The sequence below is a fragment of the Clupea harengus genome, chromosome 11 (genome assembly GCF_900700415.2).
Source record: "Clupea harengus chromosome 11, Ch_v2.0.2, whole genome shotgun sequence".
Classification (NCBI taxonomy): Eukaryota; Metazoa; Chordata; class Actinopteri; order Clupeiformes; family Clupeidae; genus Clupea; species Clupea harengus.
The window spans coordinates 27191168-27208002 of NC_045162.1; the positions used below are offsets into that span (position 1 = coordinate 27191168).

Consider the following 16835-nt stretch of genomic DNA (forward strand, 5'->3'; position numbering starts at 1 on the left):
TCAAGCAACGGGGAGACGGAGGCGAATCTGTTGAACTTTATTTTATTTTCCTTTAGAAAATAAATCAAAACATTGCCATCAGGCTTTGGTGTGAACGTACAGCATCCGATCAAAAGCATAGGCTTCTCTGCTGATTACTTCAGTAATAGAAAATATGTACAAAACTTTTAACTTCCCATACACAGTGGAATGGGCATAACTGTAGCCTAAGTGCACAGAGTTACAGCACTTCATTCAAACCTATTTACATTATGGAGCCACATACCTTTAGAAAATAAATCAAAACATTGCCATCAGGCTTTGGTGTGAACGTACAGCATCTGCAAATGCAAAATATAAAGCGTTACATATAGGCAACATCTACGTCAATATCCTATTGTACACTATCAGCGCTTGCTAGCCAGCAATGCGCCAGACAGAATGTCTGAACACATGGAACGATAGCTAATTAACGTTCGGTTAAACTAGCTAACATTCGCTGTCATAATAATAATAATACTTCATACTTCATACTTAATACGTAATAATACTTTCAATGCATGTTTAACTAAACAGTTAAATCCCTGCATGTTATATTGAACAGTACATTTAAAGCATGGACGTGGCTAGCGGAGTTTACGGCTAGTCGGGAACATATCAGGTACAGTGCTTTGTACAGTCAACCTACCCGATCAAAAGCATAGGCTTCTCTGATCGGGTAGGGAGACAGCACTGGACTACACGCATCAGATCTGCAGTACACCATATGGCCAAAGGTGGCTCCCATTCACACTTTTTAAACAAGGCAGTTTAATTTTGGCGAAAATCATATAAAACCATACACTACATTTTTAACTCTGTTACACTAGTCTCTTGCACTTTTCAGTCTCTGAGTGAGGTTTCAGCTCCTAACGACCCGCCCATTAGCAAATGACAGCTATTCATATGATAAGGGTATGGTAATTCAGTGATCTCTATTGGGCCATGGTGTGTCAAGAAATCCTGTGGGGGGTACGGGCCACAAAGACATTCCAGGGCCATTAGGTAAGGGCCATTGTTCTTGTCTGAGGTGTCCCAGGTGTGTTTACACCTAACTCATCAATATGCATTTGTAGGGACACTAGTTTTGAAAAGGTACAGGTCACTCTAAAATTATAAATATATAGTAGTGAAACCACACACACTTTCTAAATGCTAAACTCACCTTTGTAAAACTAACACTTATGTTTACAAAGTTCAGAGTTCAAAAGCCTTGCTCCAAAATCTTTACAATGTATTTTTTGTACAAAGTCTGAGCACCTCTGAAAGTATGTTTTTGGAAGGGTTTGTTTAGATTTGATTTAAATTAAATCTTTTTTTACTACATTCCTTTCATTCCCATGTTATTATTGCTGAGGTATTCTAGAATATAATCATACATGCCACTTTTGCCTCAATGTTTTTAGTTAGGTGAAATAAACAAAAATATCAAGGCATGGCAGACTACCTAAGAGAGTGAAAAACAGACTCGGACTCAGTAGTAAAGCGGAGATATTAAATAATCTTGAATGAAAGATGGTCAGTTCCTGTATAACCCTAGATTTTTTTCCCATATGATGATGCTAAATGTACCAAAACTGAGCAGGATTTTAGAATGTGCAACATTTTACACACAGCGCCCCATAAAATGCAGTGTATATTTACGTATTATTGTCTTTCTCAGATAACCACTACAGAAGCACCATACACGCCTCTTTACCAAGGCCTCCAAATTTCATCGATCATCACTCTAAGTATAAAATAAACATTTCAATATCTTCTGTGTACATTTCCCCCCAATGGTAATATAGATAATCTGATATGAGTGCAGAGGGATAATGAGAGTGAGGACAGAGAGACAATAGTGAGACAAAGAGGGATGATGAAGAAAACATACAAGAGACAAATCCAGAGAGAGGTGGGAGGGACTGGACATCACTGAAGAATGGCCCATCTTGTGCAACGTCTGGACTAGCCACTTCCACATTATCACACTCAGAATATCTGGCCAGAGGTCAGCCTCTTCCCACCCTGGCTTCGGGGCTTTCCTCAGACCTTCTCCCTCTTCTCCCAACTTCTCCCTTCCCTTTAATCTCATTGTGTGGCTTTTTCACAGTTACTGACAAAGATGATTTTATAAAAAGTTATTGTGTTCATAAGCCATAAGGAATTTTCTCTTCCTGAGTGCAGTTTTATTTGGCTAAATAGTTATTTTTTTCAGAATGTGCCCTGAAAACTGCTCTTTCACTGATCTGCTGTTCATTTCAGGTTTGTATAGCTTCCAACAGCAACCATGGCCAACTCTGGTCCCCCTGCCAGTGGCTTTGTGGTTGTCACTCATGTGTACCCACAACAAGGTGCCCAAAGTGCCACTTCACCCCAGAGCGGAGTCGCTCCACCAGTCTCCTCTATGCTTGGGAAATTCCTAAAAGGAGAACCAGCAGCCCTGGGGGTGAGTCTAGGATAAGGATCTAGTTCAGTTTTACCCATATGCCAGAGTGAATAATGTTGGACCTTGTACTTTCACAATCATATTCCATGGAGCTGTTTGTTTGTCTTCCTTTTCCACAGACAGTTCAAATTATGGTTGGCGTGGTTGGGTTCTTGTTTGGTATCGTGACTTTATTTGATGTAACCATATCCAAGTTCTCTGGTATCATGTTCTGGGGAGCCATCATCGTGAGATCAATTCATTTATTACATAATTTTTTTTCTCCTTTAAAAAAATGTATACATTAAAGTAGTTTGTTTAAATGATTGCCATCTGTAATATTTCTAGTTATAATTATCCTGCTTCCTAATATAAAATTTTCACCTAACAAGCTGGGTCAACACGGGAAGTAGGCTGTTCTGGTGAACCATAAATATTTATGGAGGAAATGAGAGGAGTCAAGGTCTAGCTGTGATGTTGTTGCCATTTGTACAGGTAAGATTGTAAAGAGATTAGGACACAGATATGGAAAAAGTCTGTAAAATTAATATGTATTTTTTAATATAGCATATACAATAACTTAATTATGGCCCTTTTCATATGCAAAATATGAAACATATTTGTTTCATATTTGACCTACCTGGCATGTTGATGGGCATTATACTATTTTTGTATATGTACGCTCTTTACCACAGATTTATCATTCAAGTTTGAAGTACATGAAGTATTGAAAGTATGATTCCTTTCCTAAATGTTTTTAACAGACATGTGCTATGATCAGTAAAAATCAGAGAGAGAGAAAGCCACATTGCTCTGTGCCACAAATATTTTCAAATAATCCAGACATTTTATTGAGGACAAAGAGTTGTTCAGGCAAAAATATACATGCAAGGAGTTTTTAACTCCAATATAAAAAATAGTGAAAAACAATAAAACAGTTAGGTCTGTAATTATTGTTATTGATGTCAGATGTATGGAAATTAAATTTAAATGGCAAAAGTCAAGTGCAGAGGCAACCGGCTTGCACTGTTGTGTGGGGTGTATATTAAGGCTGTTCACGTTTCAGTAGCTTCAGCGTCTGTGTGCAATAGGCGCTATGTATTGAATCATAGGATATACCTGTCAGTGTGTCACGCCAGTGCTGAACACTGCTCCTGCCAAACCCTCTCCGATCACAACTCACCAAGCATCACAATCTCACCTGAAATTCTATTTACCGTCACCTGTCACTCCGCTACATAAACTCTTCACTCCCTTGTCTGGCCTCGCTGTAAAAAAAGGACTAATATTTACGAAGCAACAAGTTCCTGACTCTACCGTCTCCCGCGATCGCCCCAGCTCCATTCTCCGACTTCCAGGTCTATCATTATCTCCTGTTCTGTTCCGAGCTCCTGCGCTCCAATTCTCCAGTGTTTAGTGATTTTCCGTTTTCGAGTTTCCCCAGATTCTCCCTAGTTTAACTTTTGAGCTTTGTGTTGATTTAATCCTATTCTTCTGAGCATTGTATTTCGTTGGACTTTAAAACTTCTGATTGTTATCCCCAGTATACGTGTCCGCAGGGAAACCTGTTTCCATTCTACTTTCAATTAGAATACGTCAAAGGTAAGTTTTGTTTGTGGTTCGACTTGAGAACAGTTAACTTAGTGAGATTTTCTTTTTGCTCTTTTTCTGAATAACAGTAGCTATAACTTGATTAAAATATTTGTCGGAGTGGTATCAGTTGATTACACTAACATATTGCGCATTATGTGCAACAAAGATAGTTAAAAGGTGAAAATGTTTGGCATACCAGATGATGTTGGTAAATCTGTTAGTTTAAGATGACTCTCCAGTGTAAATGCTATGGGGCGCCGTTTGTAAAATGTTGCACGTTCTCAAATCCTGCTCAGTTTTTGGTACAGTTTTGATACAACTTTTCCACGGATAATTTTTGGCACTAACACAAAGTTGTTAAATATAAATATTTCATATAAATGTTAATGTTAAATGTAAATGTTAAATGTAAATGTAAATGTAAATGTGAAATGTAAATGTAAATGTAAATGTAAATGTTCAGTCTACATGTCAGACTTGACGACAGAACATTCAAATATTTACGGTAATTCATAGCTTTCAGTCACGTGACTACAATGGGTACCTTGCGGGCAAAAAGAACAGCTGAACAGCGAAGATGTCGACCAACAGTGGACATCTTCGAGCAGTGTAGCCTACTCAATAACGATCGCCATCAAACACAGATCATACCACAATAGCTAGACAGAGATATCTAAAAAAAAAAAAATACATTTCAGGAACCTGTGATCCCTTTACTGTACCCACTGATATTTTTATTTTTATAACGTCGTCGAAGTCCCTGACTGAGCTCCAGTTTGGAGATATTTACATCTATCTAATAGAAATCCATCCCCCTACACACCTCAAAAACTGAAAGCCTACAAAAGCACAGATAGTAATTTAATTTTCAGAGGGGGATGGGTTCATAACGATGTCGTCTGGAAGGTGAAAACTAATAAACATCTTCATTATCAGAGCAAAGATGATTGCCATTTAATAGCTAGCTACCAGCTAGCGAGCTACATGCTGTTCGCTAGCAGCCTTTAGCCTACCCAACGCTGTTCTTTATCATTTGACAGAATTTCCTGATTAACACAAGTACAACCACCTGGTCTGGCGAATGACAACTGAAATTATCTTCCCATATATTTTCTACTGGCATTGTAGTATTACCAGTTGGATGACAAAATACAGTAGCCTAGCCTACTTGCTTAGGTACTTGTCGCAATCTCAGAGGCAAGGCAAGGCAAGGCAAGGCAATTGTATTTATATAGCACAATTCATACACCGTGGTAATTCAATGTGCTTCACATAAATAAACAACAATGTGCTTCACATACATAAATACACAATGGCAATACAATGTGCTCCACATAAATAAAAGCAAAAGGTCAGTACATGATCATAAAAACAGTAAAATATAGGAAATAAAAGCATAAAAAGAATAATAAAAATCACTACTCTACTACAGTAAGCAATAATGCTTCAAAGGAACTGTTCATGGCCAGTTAGCAGAAGGCATCTGAGAAAAGTTTGGTCTTTAGTCTAGATTTAAAACTGAAAGTAGTTGGAGCTTTTTTAATAATAATAATAATAATAATAAAACTTTATTTATATAGCACCTTTCATGCAAAAGAATGCAGCTCAAAGTGCTTTACAGCAAATACATAATATGCACAAAGAAATGACATGCACATAAAAATAGACATCAAAGAAACATAACAAAGATATAGTGCAAAAAAAATAAAATTATAATTATAATTATAGAGATATATTTAATCCAACCCCTTAATATCACCAGTAGAGATTTAAATTAAATTAAAAGTATTTATATATATATAGTGCGAAGTGGTAGCTAGTTAAAGGCTAATGTGAAGAGGTACGTTTTTAGTTTTCTTTTAAAGATGTTAAGCGAGCTGGCTTCCCTGATGTCTATAGGCAGTATGTTCCATAGCACTGGGGCGTAATTGATTAATGTCTTCTGGAAGTTGGTTCCAGAGGTGAACCGCATAGTGGCAGAGCAGAAACCAGGTAATCCAATTTTAATCGTGTTGATGCTTTGTTTCTTGACTTTATTTCTTGATCTATTCCCGTTTTAGGTAGTTATTCTGATAAATGAGGCGACCAAAACAGGGTTACTGCTTTTATTGCAAGCTCCAAAAATAAGGCTACTTTACTGCGCGTCTGAGAAAAGTTGACCCAGAAGACGTCTACAATCAGCTGGCAACAATGTGGGCGGTTTTTAATGCGATAAAAACACAATCCGGGCTTGTCTCCTCGCCGATTTGAACAGCCAACCGAGCAACAACTGTCTGGCATTTTACTACCTATGTCAGACAATTTTAACCCATTGAAGTCCACGCTCCCTGTGCAGGGATATGGTGTTTTTTATGGGGAATTGCCTTTAAAGCTCAGCCAGTTTTTGTCGGAGAGACATAAAAATTACACCCCCAGAAACCTTGAACCCTTTTCTTTTCAAATTTACACAGTTTGAAACAAAAATATAAATAAGCACTTTGTAAGGAGAATAGGACTAGTCTCTTGTACTTTTCAGTCTCTGAGTGAGGTTTCAGCTCCTAACGACCCGCCCATTAGCAAATGACAGCTATTCATATGATAAGGGTATGGTAATTCAGTGATCTCTATTGGGCCATGGTGTGTCAAGAAATCCTGTGGGGGGTACGGGCCACAAAGACATTCCAGGGCCATTAGGTAAGGGCCATTGTTCTTGTCTGAGGTGTCCCAGGTGTGTTTACACCTAACTCATCAATATGCATTTGTAGGGACACTAGTTTTGAAAAGGTACAGGTCACTCTAAAATTATAAATATATAGTAGTGAAACCACACACACTTTCTAAATGCTAAACTCACCTTTGTAAAACTAACACTTATGTTTACAAAGTTCAGAGTTCAAAAGCCTTGCTCCAAAATCTTTACAATGTATTTTTTGTACAAAGTCTGAGCACCTCTGAAAGTATGTTTTTGGAAGGGTTTGTTTAGATTTGATTTAAATTAAATCTTTTTTTACTACATTCCTTTCATTCCCATGTTATTATTGCTGAGGTATTCCAGAATATAATCATACATGCCACTTTTGCCTCAATGTTTTTAGTTAGGTGAAATAAACAAAAATATCAAGGCATGGCAGACTACCTAAGAGATTGAAAAACAGACTCGGACTCAGTAGTAAAGCGGAGATATTAAATAATCTTGAATGAAAGATGGTCAGTTCCTGTATAAATTCCAGTGGTAGACAGCTGTGGAGTGTATTTCTTGCCTGCAAGCTGGTAATTCTGACGTGACGTGAAAACTATGAAAGCCAATTACTGTAAATATTGTAAGGTTCAAGGTCTTCAAGTCTGACATGTAGACTGAACATTTAACATTTACATTTACATTTAGCATTTACATTTACATTTACATTTACATTTATATTTTACATTTACATTTAGATGAAACATTTATATTATTCAACAACTTTGTGTTACTGCCAAACATTATCCTTGGAAAAGTTTTTGCATGAATTCACATGAATATCTCTCTAAATGTTTGAAAAAGTGTCATTTGAATATTGTCGTGCTTTTTTCCCCATATGATAATGCTAAATGTACCAAAACTGAGCAGGCTTTTAGAATGTGCAACATTTTACAAGCAGCGCCCCATAAAATGCAGTGTATATTTACGTATTATTCTCTTTCTCAGATAACCACTACAGAAGCACCATACACGCCTCTTTACCAAGGCCTCCAAATTTCATCGATCATCACTCTAAGTATAAAATAAACTTTTCAATATCTTCTGTGTACATTTTCCCCCAATGGTAATATAGATAATCTGATATGAGTGTAGAGGGGTAATGAGAGTGAGGACAGAGAGACAATAGTGAGGCAGAGAGGGATGATGAAGAAAACATACAAGAAACAAATCCAGAGAGAGGTGGGAGGGACTGGACATCACTGAAGAATGGCCCATCTTGTGCAACGTCTGGACTAGCCACTTCCACATTATCACACTTTTTAATATCTGGCCAGAGGTCAGCCTCTTCCCACCCTGGCTTCGGGGCTTTCCTCAGACCTTCTCCCTCTTCTCCCAACTTCTCCCTTCCCTTTAATCTCATTGTGTGGCTTTGTCACAGTTACTGACAAAGAGGATTTTATAAAAAGTTATTGTGTTCATAAGCCATAAGGAATTTTCTCTTCCTGAGAGCAGTTTTATTTGGCTAAATAGTTCTTTTTTTCAGAATGTGCCCTGAAAACTGCTCTTTCACTGATCTGCTGTTCATTTCAGGTTTGTATAGCTTCCAACAGCAACCATGGCCAACTCTGGTCCCCCTGCCAGTGGCTTTGTGGTTGTCACTCATGTTTACCCACAACAAGGTGCCCAAAGTGCCACTTCACCCCAGAGCGGAGTCGTTCCACCAGTCTCCTCTCGGCTTGGGAAATTCCTAAAAGGAGAACCAGCAGCCCTGGGGGTGAGTATAGGATAAGGATCTAGTTCAGTTTTACCCATATGCCAGAGTGAATAATGTTGGACCTTGTACTTTTGCAGTCAACTTCCATGGAGCTATTTGTTTACCTTTATCTTCCACAGACAGTTCAAATTATGGTTGGCGTGGTTGGGTTCTTGTTTGGTATCGTGACTGCATTTGATGTAACCATATCCAAGTTCTCTGGTATCATGTTCTGGGGAGCCATCATCGTGAGATCAATTCATTCATTACATAATTTTTTTTCTCCTTTAAAAAAATGTATACATTAAAGTAGTTTGTTTAAATGATTGCCATCTGTAATATTTCTAGTTATAATTATCCTGCTTCCTAATATACTATGAGAATCTCATAGTCTACCCTTTTTTGTGTCATTATATTACCAATGGCTCTCCTCTCCTAATGTATTTTTCTTTTAACGTGAAACACTCTTTCTTCAGTACATCACTGCTGGTTCTCTCACTGTTAGAGCCAATAAGAAGCTCAATTCATGTTTGGTGAGTATTTGATGATGGATCATTCAACACTGACAACACGCCTGTACCTTAATGCAACATCTGAAATACATTACATTCACACTACCTTTCAGTTTTCATGTCTCTTTGCAGAAGACCTTTCGTTTATTTTCAATGAAACAATCATAAGATAACATCAAGTATATGAGTAGTTTAATAATTCTCTGTGATTGTGAGGCAATATGAAGGATGTATTAATTCTGGAGAGAACTTTGGGCTATGGACGCTAACTGCATTAAATTCATCGTTGGAGCCACTTATGATGTCCTCCCAACTCCGCAGAACCTCAGTCAGTGGGTGGGTGAAGACAGAAGCTGCATTTGGTGTTGGCTCATTAAAACACGTTTTGGGTGTGAAACTAGCCTGACCCAGGGTCGCTACACAAGGAGATATAATCAGGTTTAAAAATAATTTGCATGTTTGTTTGAGAATAAACAAGTTTATATTAAGTCTTTGCCGGTTAATGACAGGGACAGTGAGTTTTCTTTTGTGAAAGAGGGGCAGAAAAGGGGACACCAGGCACGTACAAACAGTACTGGCAAATGGGGCAAAGCATGGGATTGGAGATAGTTGGCTGATGTGGGAAGACAACTTTAAGTTCCACAGTGTATTGTTGTGACTGCTATGGGACCAGACATGGTGTTGTATTCTGAGTGTGAGCGCATTATTTACTTTATTAAGTTAACGATTGAAGATGTGATTGAGGGAGCATTTGAAAGGAGGAAGCTAAAGTATGTGGAACTGGTAGCAGAGGCGAGGCAACAAGGTCGGTAAGCACACACACACACACACGACCAGTGGAGATAGCTGTTTGAGGCTTTGTAGCTAAATGAGCCATAACAGTTCTGTTTGTTTTTTTAAGGATGGTCACTCAAAAGAACTTTAAAGGAGTCATCTGAGGCTGCTGATAAAGTGAGCCAGTGGTTGTGGCTGAGGTGCTCACAGGGGCTGTGAATTAACCTGAACTAACACTGAGATATGTGAAATATTGTCAAGGTGTATCTTGAGGTGTATCGGTTGTTGTCTGTGGTAATAGGTACAATACACATAGGAACCAGAATAATGGTGACACCTTACTTTGTGAACGGCGCCAAAATAAATGTGGTGTGCAATTGTGCATAAATAGTAATTCTCTCCTCATGAGGGCCTCCAAGATAATGTTGGTACTATTCTGACAACAGCACCAATAAATATTGGGTTGGATGAATATCAACCAATCAACACAACAGCAGATCAATTAGGTTGAACACAAAGTGTGGTGCGTACCATAGTGGTCAAAATAAAGAACAGTAACAATAATAATAGAAAAAAATACATTTTCAAATTGGATTAATAATAACTACAACCAGAATTACCATATCAATAGCTAGTAAAGGTTCAAGGCCCCTGACTAAATCACCCAATGAACGAATTCCAAATGTACCAACAGTGGCATGTGTCCTAACCCATCATGAGTAAGGGGGGAGGGGGCACTGTTGACCCTGTCGTGGGCCTAATTCAACGAAACACTTATGAAGGAAGGTGCCTGCTTTAAAACCCTAGTGAAATGCTCACAAAGGCAGCTTTGTTGTTGTTGTTGTTGTTGTTGTTGTTGTATCCTGCCGCATAGATTCTATGGTTGGGCAGTCATGCTTTGGGTTAAGCACTTGTGGGCTATAGACTTGTACTGTGAAAGCCTTTACGGATCTCATGCGTTGTTCCATCCTATGGTTGGGCAGTTGTTATATTGGTTAGATTATTGCGTACGAAAACTTGCAAGTGACAGTATAGTCCCCAACCTATAGCAAAAGGAACTTAACATCTTTTCCTGTGTATAACCAAAAAAAATGGGCTACCTTCAAATATATTGGACTGAAATCTGAAATTGCTATTATATTTAGTGATGTGATTTTGCTTTTTTCATGTAGGCCAAAGCATCACTGGGGATGAATGTTTTCAGCACAATAACTGCAGGGACTGCCACCCTTTTGTTTAGCATGGATTTATGTTTCGTAATGTGGATTTCATCTACAAACGCCTGTTTTGATGGAGACTATTACTGCCAAATGAATTTGGTTGGTATACCAAACATTATAAATTGTATATATAAATTGAGCATACTATACTGTTTATAACATTCATGACAATACTCTTGATCTGTCTGGCAGTCTTATGTGTAATATTTATTTCCCCTACAACAGAGCAGGACACTGGGGATTGCTGGAGTGATGCTGGTGTTGTCAGTGCTGGAGTTCATTGTCTCCATATGTGTGTCTGCGTTTGCCTGCAAAGCCACCTGCTCTTCTAACACTGAGGTGAGTAAAACTGTGAGTCTTTACAGTCTTTACAGTCCAGCAGCACTTTTGCTGCTCATGTCAGTCAGTTAGTAGACTCCACACTGAATAGACTGTTCCTCTTTAGCTACCATGCGCTGAAGGGAGTTCAGCTGTCATACTCTAGGGGGCGCTACCATGCGCTGAAGGGAGTTCAGCTGTCATACTCTAGGGGGCGCTACGCTACATGTTTGTATTTGATTTCTGTAGCAGGTTGTTTTCAAGCCAAGTCCCCCCCTCTTTTCCCACCTCCCACCCGTCAGCACCTCCACAGGGTACACAGGTACAGAGTCGATGAACATTTATTTGTAGAAGACCATTATTAATGACCTTGTGATAAATAGGTGGGGTGTGAATCCTTCAGCTATCTTTTTCATGTGTTGCTTTTCCAGATGCCTTTCTTCCCAACCAGTGTGGTTCCTCCTGTTCATAACTTCAGTGCTGATGGCAAACATGACTATCTGCCCCCAGAATACACCACTACCCAAGAGTCATGTGACTCCATCTAGATTTACAGGGGAGGCTTTATGTCTCAAGCAAATGGTAACCTTGTGACTCTCTTTTGAATAATTTGTGTCTTCAATACATTCTTGAAGAGATGCATGCAAATAAAGCAATTCCTATATACTCACTCAAATGTATCTATTAAATCGATACTCTAGTTAACTAGCATGCTCCAAGTGACCTGCTTTGCATTCCAGGGTCTCAATCAATCAATTCAACTATTGGAAAGCATCCCATTAGCCATGAGAATCCATCCTATAAAGTCAATATTACATATAGGAATGATATGAGCAAACACATAGTGGAAAGTATAATATGTATGAAGGTTATTGTTTCTCTCTGTAGTATTGTATTATATTGGCCCGCATTATTTAGACTTTTAATATAATATATAGGCCCACATTATTTAGACTTTTAATATATTATTTAGGCCCACATTATTGAGACTTTGCTAAGATGAATATGAAAATGATGGATAATGTTGCCTCTCTTGTCCGCAGCATCAAATTCTTGTCATTGTATTACGATTGTGTACGTACTTTCAATAAAATAATTACATTCAATTAAATCTTTTTTTCACATATAAGGCATCACCTCTGTTCTTTGAATGCCTGCAATGTTTAACTTTGTAATGTTCTCAAAGTAGAGTAGCACCTATTTCTTGTCCTTTCTGTGTATATGACTCTGTCACTCCCAAATCTTTGTCATAATCCAAATTAGTGGCAGGGGTCATCAGGATATGTTACTTGTCATAGCTTAACATGGCCAGGGGTTGAAACAACTATTCCTGGACATAGACCAAATACAATAACTTTACTGTAGAACATATTTAACTGGTGTACTAACACTAGAAGACCCAATAGTTACTGGAAAAGATTGATTTGATCCACGATGCCTTTCACATTTCTCATGGGGCTCCCACTAAGAGGTGCTACTTTATCTTCATCATGCTGCTATGTCATCACCATCATCCTCATCTTCATCATGCTGCGATGTCATCACCATCATCTTTATCTTCATCATGCTGCTATGTCATCACCATCATCTTCATCATGCTGCGATGTCATCACCATCATCTTTATCTTCATCATGCTGCAATGTCATCCAATCAACCAATGGAATTTCCCTACATTTGAAAGCTCATAGACAACACACAAACTGGCATGTATCAAATCTTTCTCTGAAGTTACAAAAAATGTGATTACTTTAATAATTGCAGCTGCCAAGAAGAGCTTAGAATTTTATTTTTCTAGCACTAGTATGTGCTGCCATCTATTGCTTTAGGTAATGTTAGATGATAAGATTATGTTATTCTGCCTCGCAGTTGTGAAATTGCAAATAATGTTATATTACCAATGGCTCTCTTAATGCCATATATATATATATATATATATATTTATTTATTTGTGTGTGAAAACACTCTTTCTTCAGTACATCACTGCTGGTTCTCTCACTGTTAGAGCCAATAAGAAGCTCAATCCATGTTTGGTGAGTATTTGATGATGGATCATTCATCACAGACTACACACCTATATCTTATTGCAACATCTGAAATACATTACATTCACACTACCTTTCAGTTTTCATGTCTCTTTGCAGAAGACCTTTCGTTTATTTTCAATGAAAAAAATCTGAATATATTAAATATTGTTGGCTTGTGACATTAAGTATATATAATAATATGAGCTATGACTAGTATGTACTGCCATCTACTGCTTTAGGTAATGTTAGATTATAAGATTGTTATTCTGCCTTGCAGTTTTGAAATTGCAAATAGTGTTTGAACATGGTATTAAACTTAAGACAAATAGTGTTCGAACATGGTATTAAACTTAAGACATATTGTTGCAACCAACTGTTTATTCGGCCGTTGGGTTTGAATGGAGATAACATTTCAAAATAAAAGCACATTCCTAAATTCATTCATAGACCTACCTATTGAAGGGTAGAATAGTGGCAAAGTAAGTCCAGGATTGGTCAACACATTTAGAATATTCATATTATCTGTTGAGGTTTTTTTAAACAATAGTGCAGGACTCTTCATGATTACTGTTATGAATATTAACAAAAAGTTGTGATTTTGGAATAGAGTTCAAAGATTCAAACTAAGGCATGACTTTTTTATTTAAATTGAAATCCTATTCTAGATTTGATGAAATGACCACATAAGTAAGGTTGTGAAAGTTTGCGAAAACCTCTCACAATTCCTTAAATGACAAAGTCGTTTTGATCACAAACTAAATCCTGGAGGGACGTTTTTGGAGATTCAAAGTCTTTGGGAAAATCCTGGCATCATGCCTCATTATCAAACACTGACAAACTTAACCTCTCATCGCTTGATAAATCACTGATTGAAGGACCTATGAAAATGTGAATGTGCGTATGTTTTACTGTAAGGGATAATACGACTTCCAAGACAGACAGCGTTTTACTGTTTGGATATAAGACACAAGGTCTTGTGGCACTCTCCAGTGTGTGCTCCTTTATGCTGAATACCATACTGTTGTTGATCCAGGAGCATGATCATCATCTCCTGTATGACGGTAAGTCGGTAGAATACTACTTTTTGTTAAGTGGTTTATGGAAGTTAATTTGGGGAAATAGTGCTCTTCCTGTGTGGCAGATGTTTGTTCCTTACTTGTATTATGTTTGCTGTTCCTGAGGTATACAGATTTGGATCACTGTGGTAATTCAGTGGTAGAAAACATTTTAAAAACTACCCTTAGCAGAATTTTGATATAAGAGAACAAAAGGCAAGTCTCTAAAAATGCACGTTTTAAATGGAAGTATGACTTGACACAGTTCCTCAGCTAGCCTGACCTACACAGAAACAGGCTACTCCTAATTAACAGAAAACCTTGAACTCCAACTCTGAAGTATAAATATTTATGGAGGAAATGAGAGGGGTCAAGGTCTAGCTGTGATTGGTAGCATTTATTCTGCTAAGACTGTAAAGCAATGACCACAGCCTACCCTGTGATAATGTCACAAGTCACAAGTCAAGTCACAAGTCTTTTATTGTCAGATGCACAGAATGACACAGGGTCAGACTGGGCACTGAAATTCTTAGGACAAGGCACCGCACAACAACCTACCATAGCATAACATAACATAACATAACATAATATAACATAACATGACATACACGATGTACAAGTACTCTGAACATAATTTACATGTAATAACATTACTAAATATACAAGATAAATATACAATACAATATGCTAAAACATATAGCAACCTATACATATAATACTAACATATATACATATAACATATAATACACATATAATAATCATATAATAAACTATGCTAACCTATTAAACCTATACTACCCTACAGACAATAGGAGTAGCAGGTAGTGCAATAATTCTGTAAATATTACTGCTAGTGCAAACAGTAAGTGGAAGTGACAGTATGTAAGTGTAGTACAAGCAGTAATTTGAAAGTGACAGTGTATGTAAAGTGTCGATAGTGTGTCAATGTCCATTTAGCAGCCTGATGGCCCTCGGGAAGAAACTGTTCTCCAGTCTGCGTGTGCGAGACCGGATGCTACTGTACCGCCTTTCCAGAAGGCAGCAGGGTGAAAAGTCTGAAGGCATCGTGTGGGGTAGGTGTCCTGCAGGGCTGGGAGCTCCCTGCCGATGATGAACTCCGCAGACCTGACCACACTACACAGGGCCTTGCGGTCCTTGGCTGTGCAGCTCCCATACCACACTGTAATGCACCCAGTCAGGATGCTTTCTATTGTACATCTGTAGAAATGGGTGAGGATGACTGAATCCATGCCAAACTTCTTCAGTCTCCTCAGGAAGAAGAGGCGCTTCCGGGGCCGCTTTGACCACCTTGTCTGTGTGAGCAGACCAGGTGAGGTCATTGCTGATGTTGACCCCGAGGAACCTGAAGCAGCTGACCATTTCCACTGCGGAACCGTTGATATGCAGGGGTGCATGCTCCTCCACCTGCCGTCTCCTATAGTCCACAATCATCTCCTTTGTCTTGCTGATGTTGAGAGAGAGGTTATTATCCTGACACCATGTAGTCAGGGTATCAACTTCCTCTCTGTAGGCTGACTCGTCATTGTCAGTGATGAGGCCTACAATGGTTGTGTCATCAGCAAACTTGACAATGAGGTTGGAACTGTGCGTAGCCGCACAGTCATGCGTGAACAAGGAGAACAGGAGGGGGCTGAGCACACAGCCCTTGGGGTAGCCTGTGTTGGAGATTACTGTGGAAGAGGTGCGGTCACCGATTCTCACCACCTGTGGCCTCCCCGTCAGGAAGTCGAAGACCATTTGCATAGGGGGGTGCTTAGTCCCAAAAATACATAAAAATATCAATCTATTTACAACTATACTGTGACAACTATTACTGTTGATTGTGGTGTATATTAAGGCTGCTACATTTAGCTTCAGCATTTGTGTGCGATAGGCCTGTGTATTGGAGCAAAGGTACCTCAATCAGTGTGTAATATTCTTGTTTACCACTAGAGGCCGATGTTTCATCACTTTCTAAAAGCTATTTCAGAACGTCAAGATAACCAAGGAACATCACAAGCTCCTCATACTAGTGCAGCTGCCAGTGCCGGAAGAAGGCAGTAACCTTAAGTTGAGACTCAGAACTGGTGAAAAACTATTCCAGAGGGTACCGCCATTGATCTGTAGCCTATACCCACACGGAAACCTGTTTCTATTCTACTTTCAATTAGAATACGTCAGAAGTAAGTTCATGTTTTTTTTTGGCTTGATTTGAGAGCGGTTCATTATACTGAGTGAGAATTGTTTTCTGAATAACAGAATAAATTGATTAACATATTTGTAAGAGAGGTAGCAGTTTATACACTGACATATTGCGCATTATATGCTGCAAAGATAGAAAAGGTGAAAATGTTGAAATGAAAACCTGATGTTGGTAAATCTGTCTTGCTGTCTTTCTCAGATGAGTCGAATGTGTATCAGGAACAGAAACTGTGCCTTTAATTAGACAACTCAGAAGCACCATGTATGCCGAAAATGAAAGACTGATTCAGCACTAC

General features: G+C 38.5%; 1 protein-coding gene and 1 long non-coding RNA gene across 2 annotated transcripts; both read left to right on the forward strand.

Annotated features, from left to right (window-relative positions):
• Positions 1-2162: 2162 nt before the first annotated feature.
• Positions 2163-12360, forward strand: LOC116222533 (membrane-spanning 4-domains subfamily A member 4A-like). The gene is made up of 5 exons (XM_031576958.2): positions 2163-2449; positions 2569-2725; positions 10899-11038; positions 11165-11278; positions 11689-12360. Exons 1-5 carry the CDS (start codon positions 2291-2293, stop codon positions 11803-11805), a joined length of 687 nt encoding a protein of 228 aa, XP_031432818.1. The 5' UTR covers positions 2163-2290; the 3' UTR covers positions 11806-12360.
• On the forward strand, positions 7985-10010 carry LOC122133297. The gene is made up of 3 exons (XR_006152676.1): positions 7985-8454; positions 8574-8681; positions 8910-10010. It is a non-coding gene; the product is annotated as an uncharacterized LOC122133297 (long non-coding RNA).
• Positions 12361-16835: the final 4475 nt, after the last annotated feature.

What these genes read in the sequence shown, in the direction of transcription:
- LOC116222533 (XM_031576958.2), top strand. Translation starts at nt 2,291, where the DNA reads ATGGCCAACTCTGGTCCCCCTGCCAGTGGCTTTGTGGTTGTCACTCAT. An exon ending in GAGAACCAGCAGCCCTGGGG is followed by an intron (nt 2,450 to 2,568) that starts GTGAGTCTAGGA and finishes CCTTTTCCACAG; the next exon opens with ACAGTTCAAATTATGGTTGG. An exon ending in CCTGCTCTTCTAACACTGAG is followed by an intron (nt 11,279 to 11,688) that starts GTGAGTAAAACT and finishes TTGCTTTTCCAG; the next exon opens with ATGCCTTTCTTCCCAACCAG.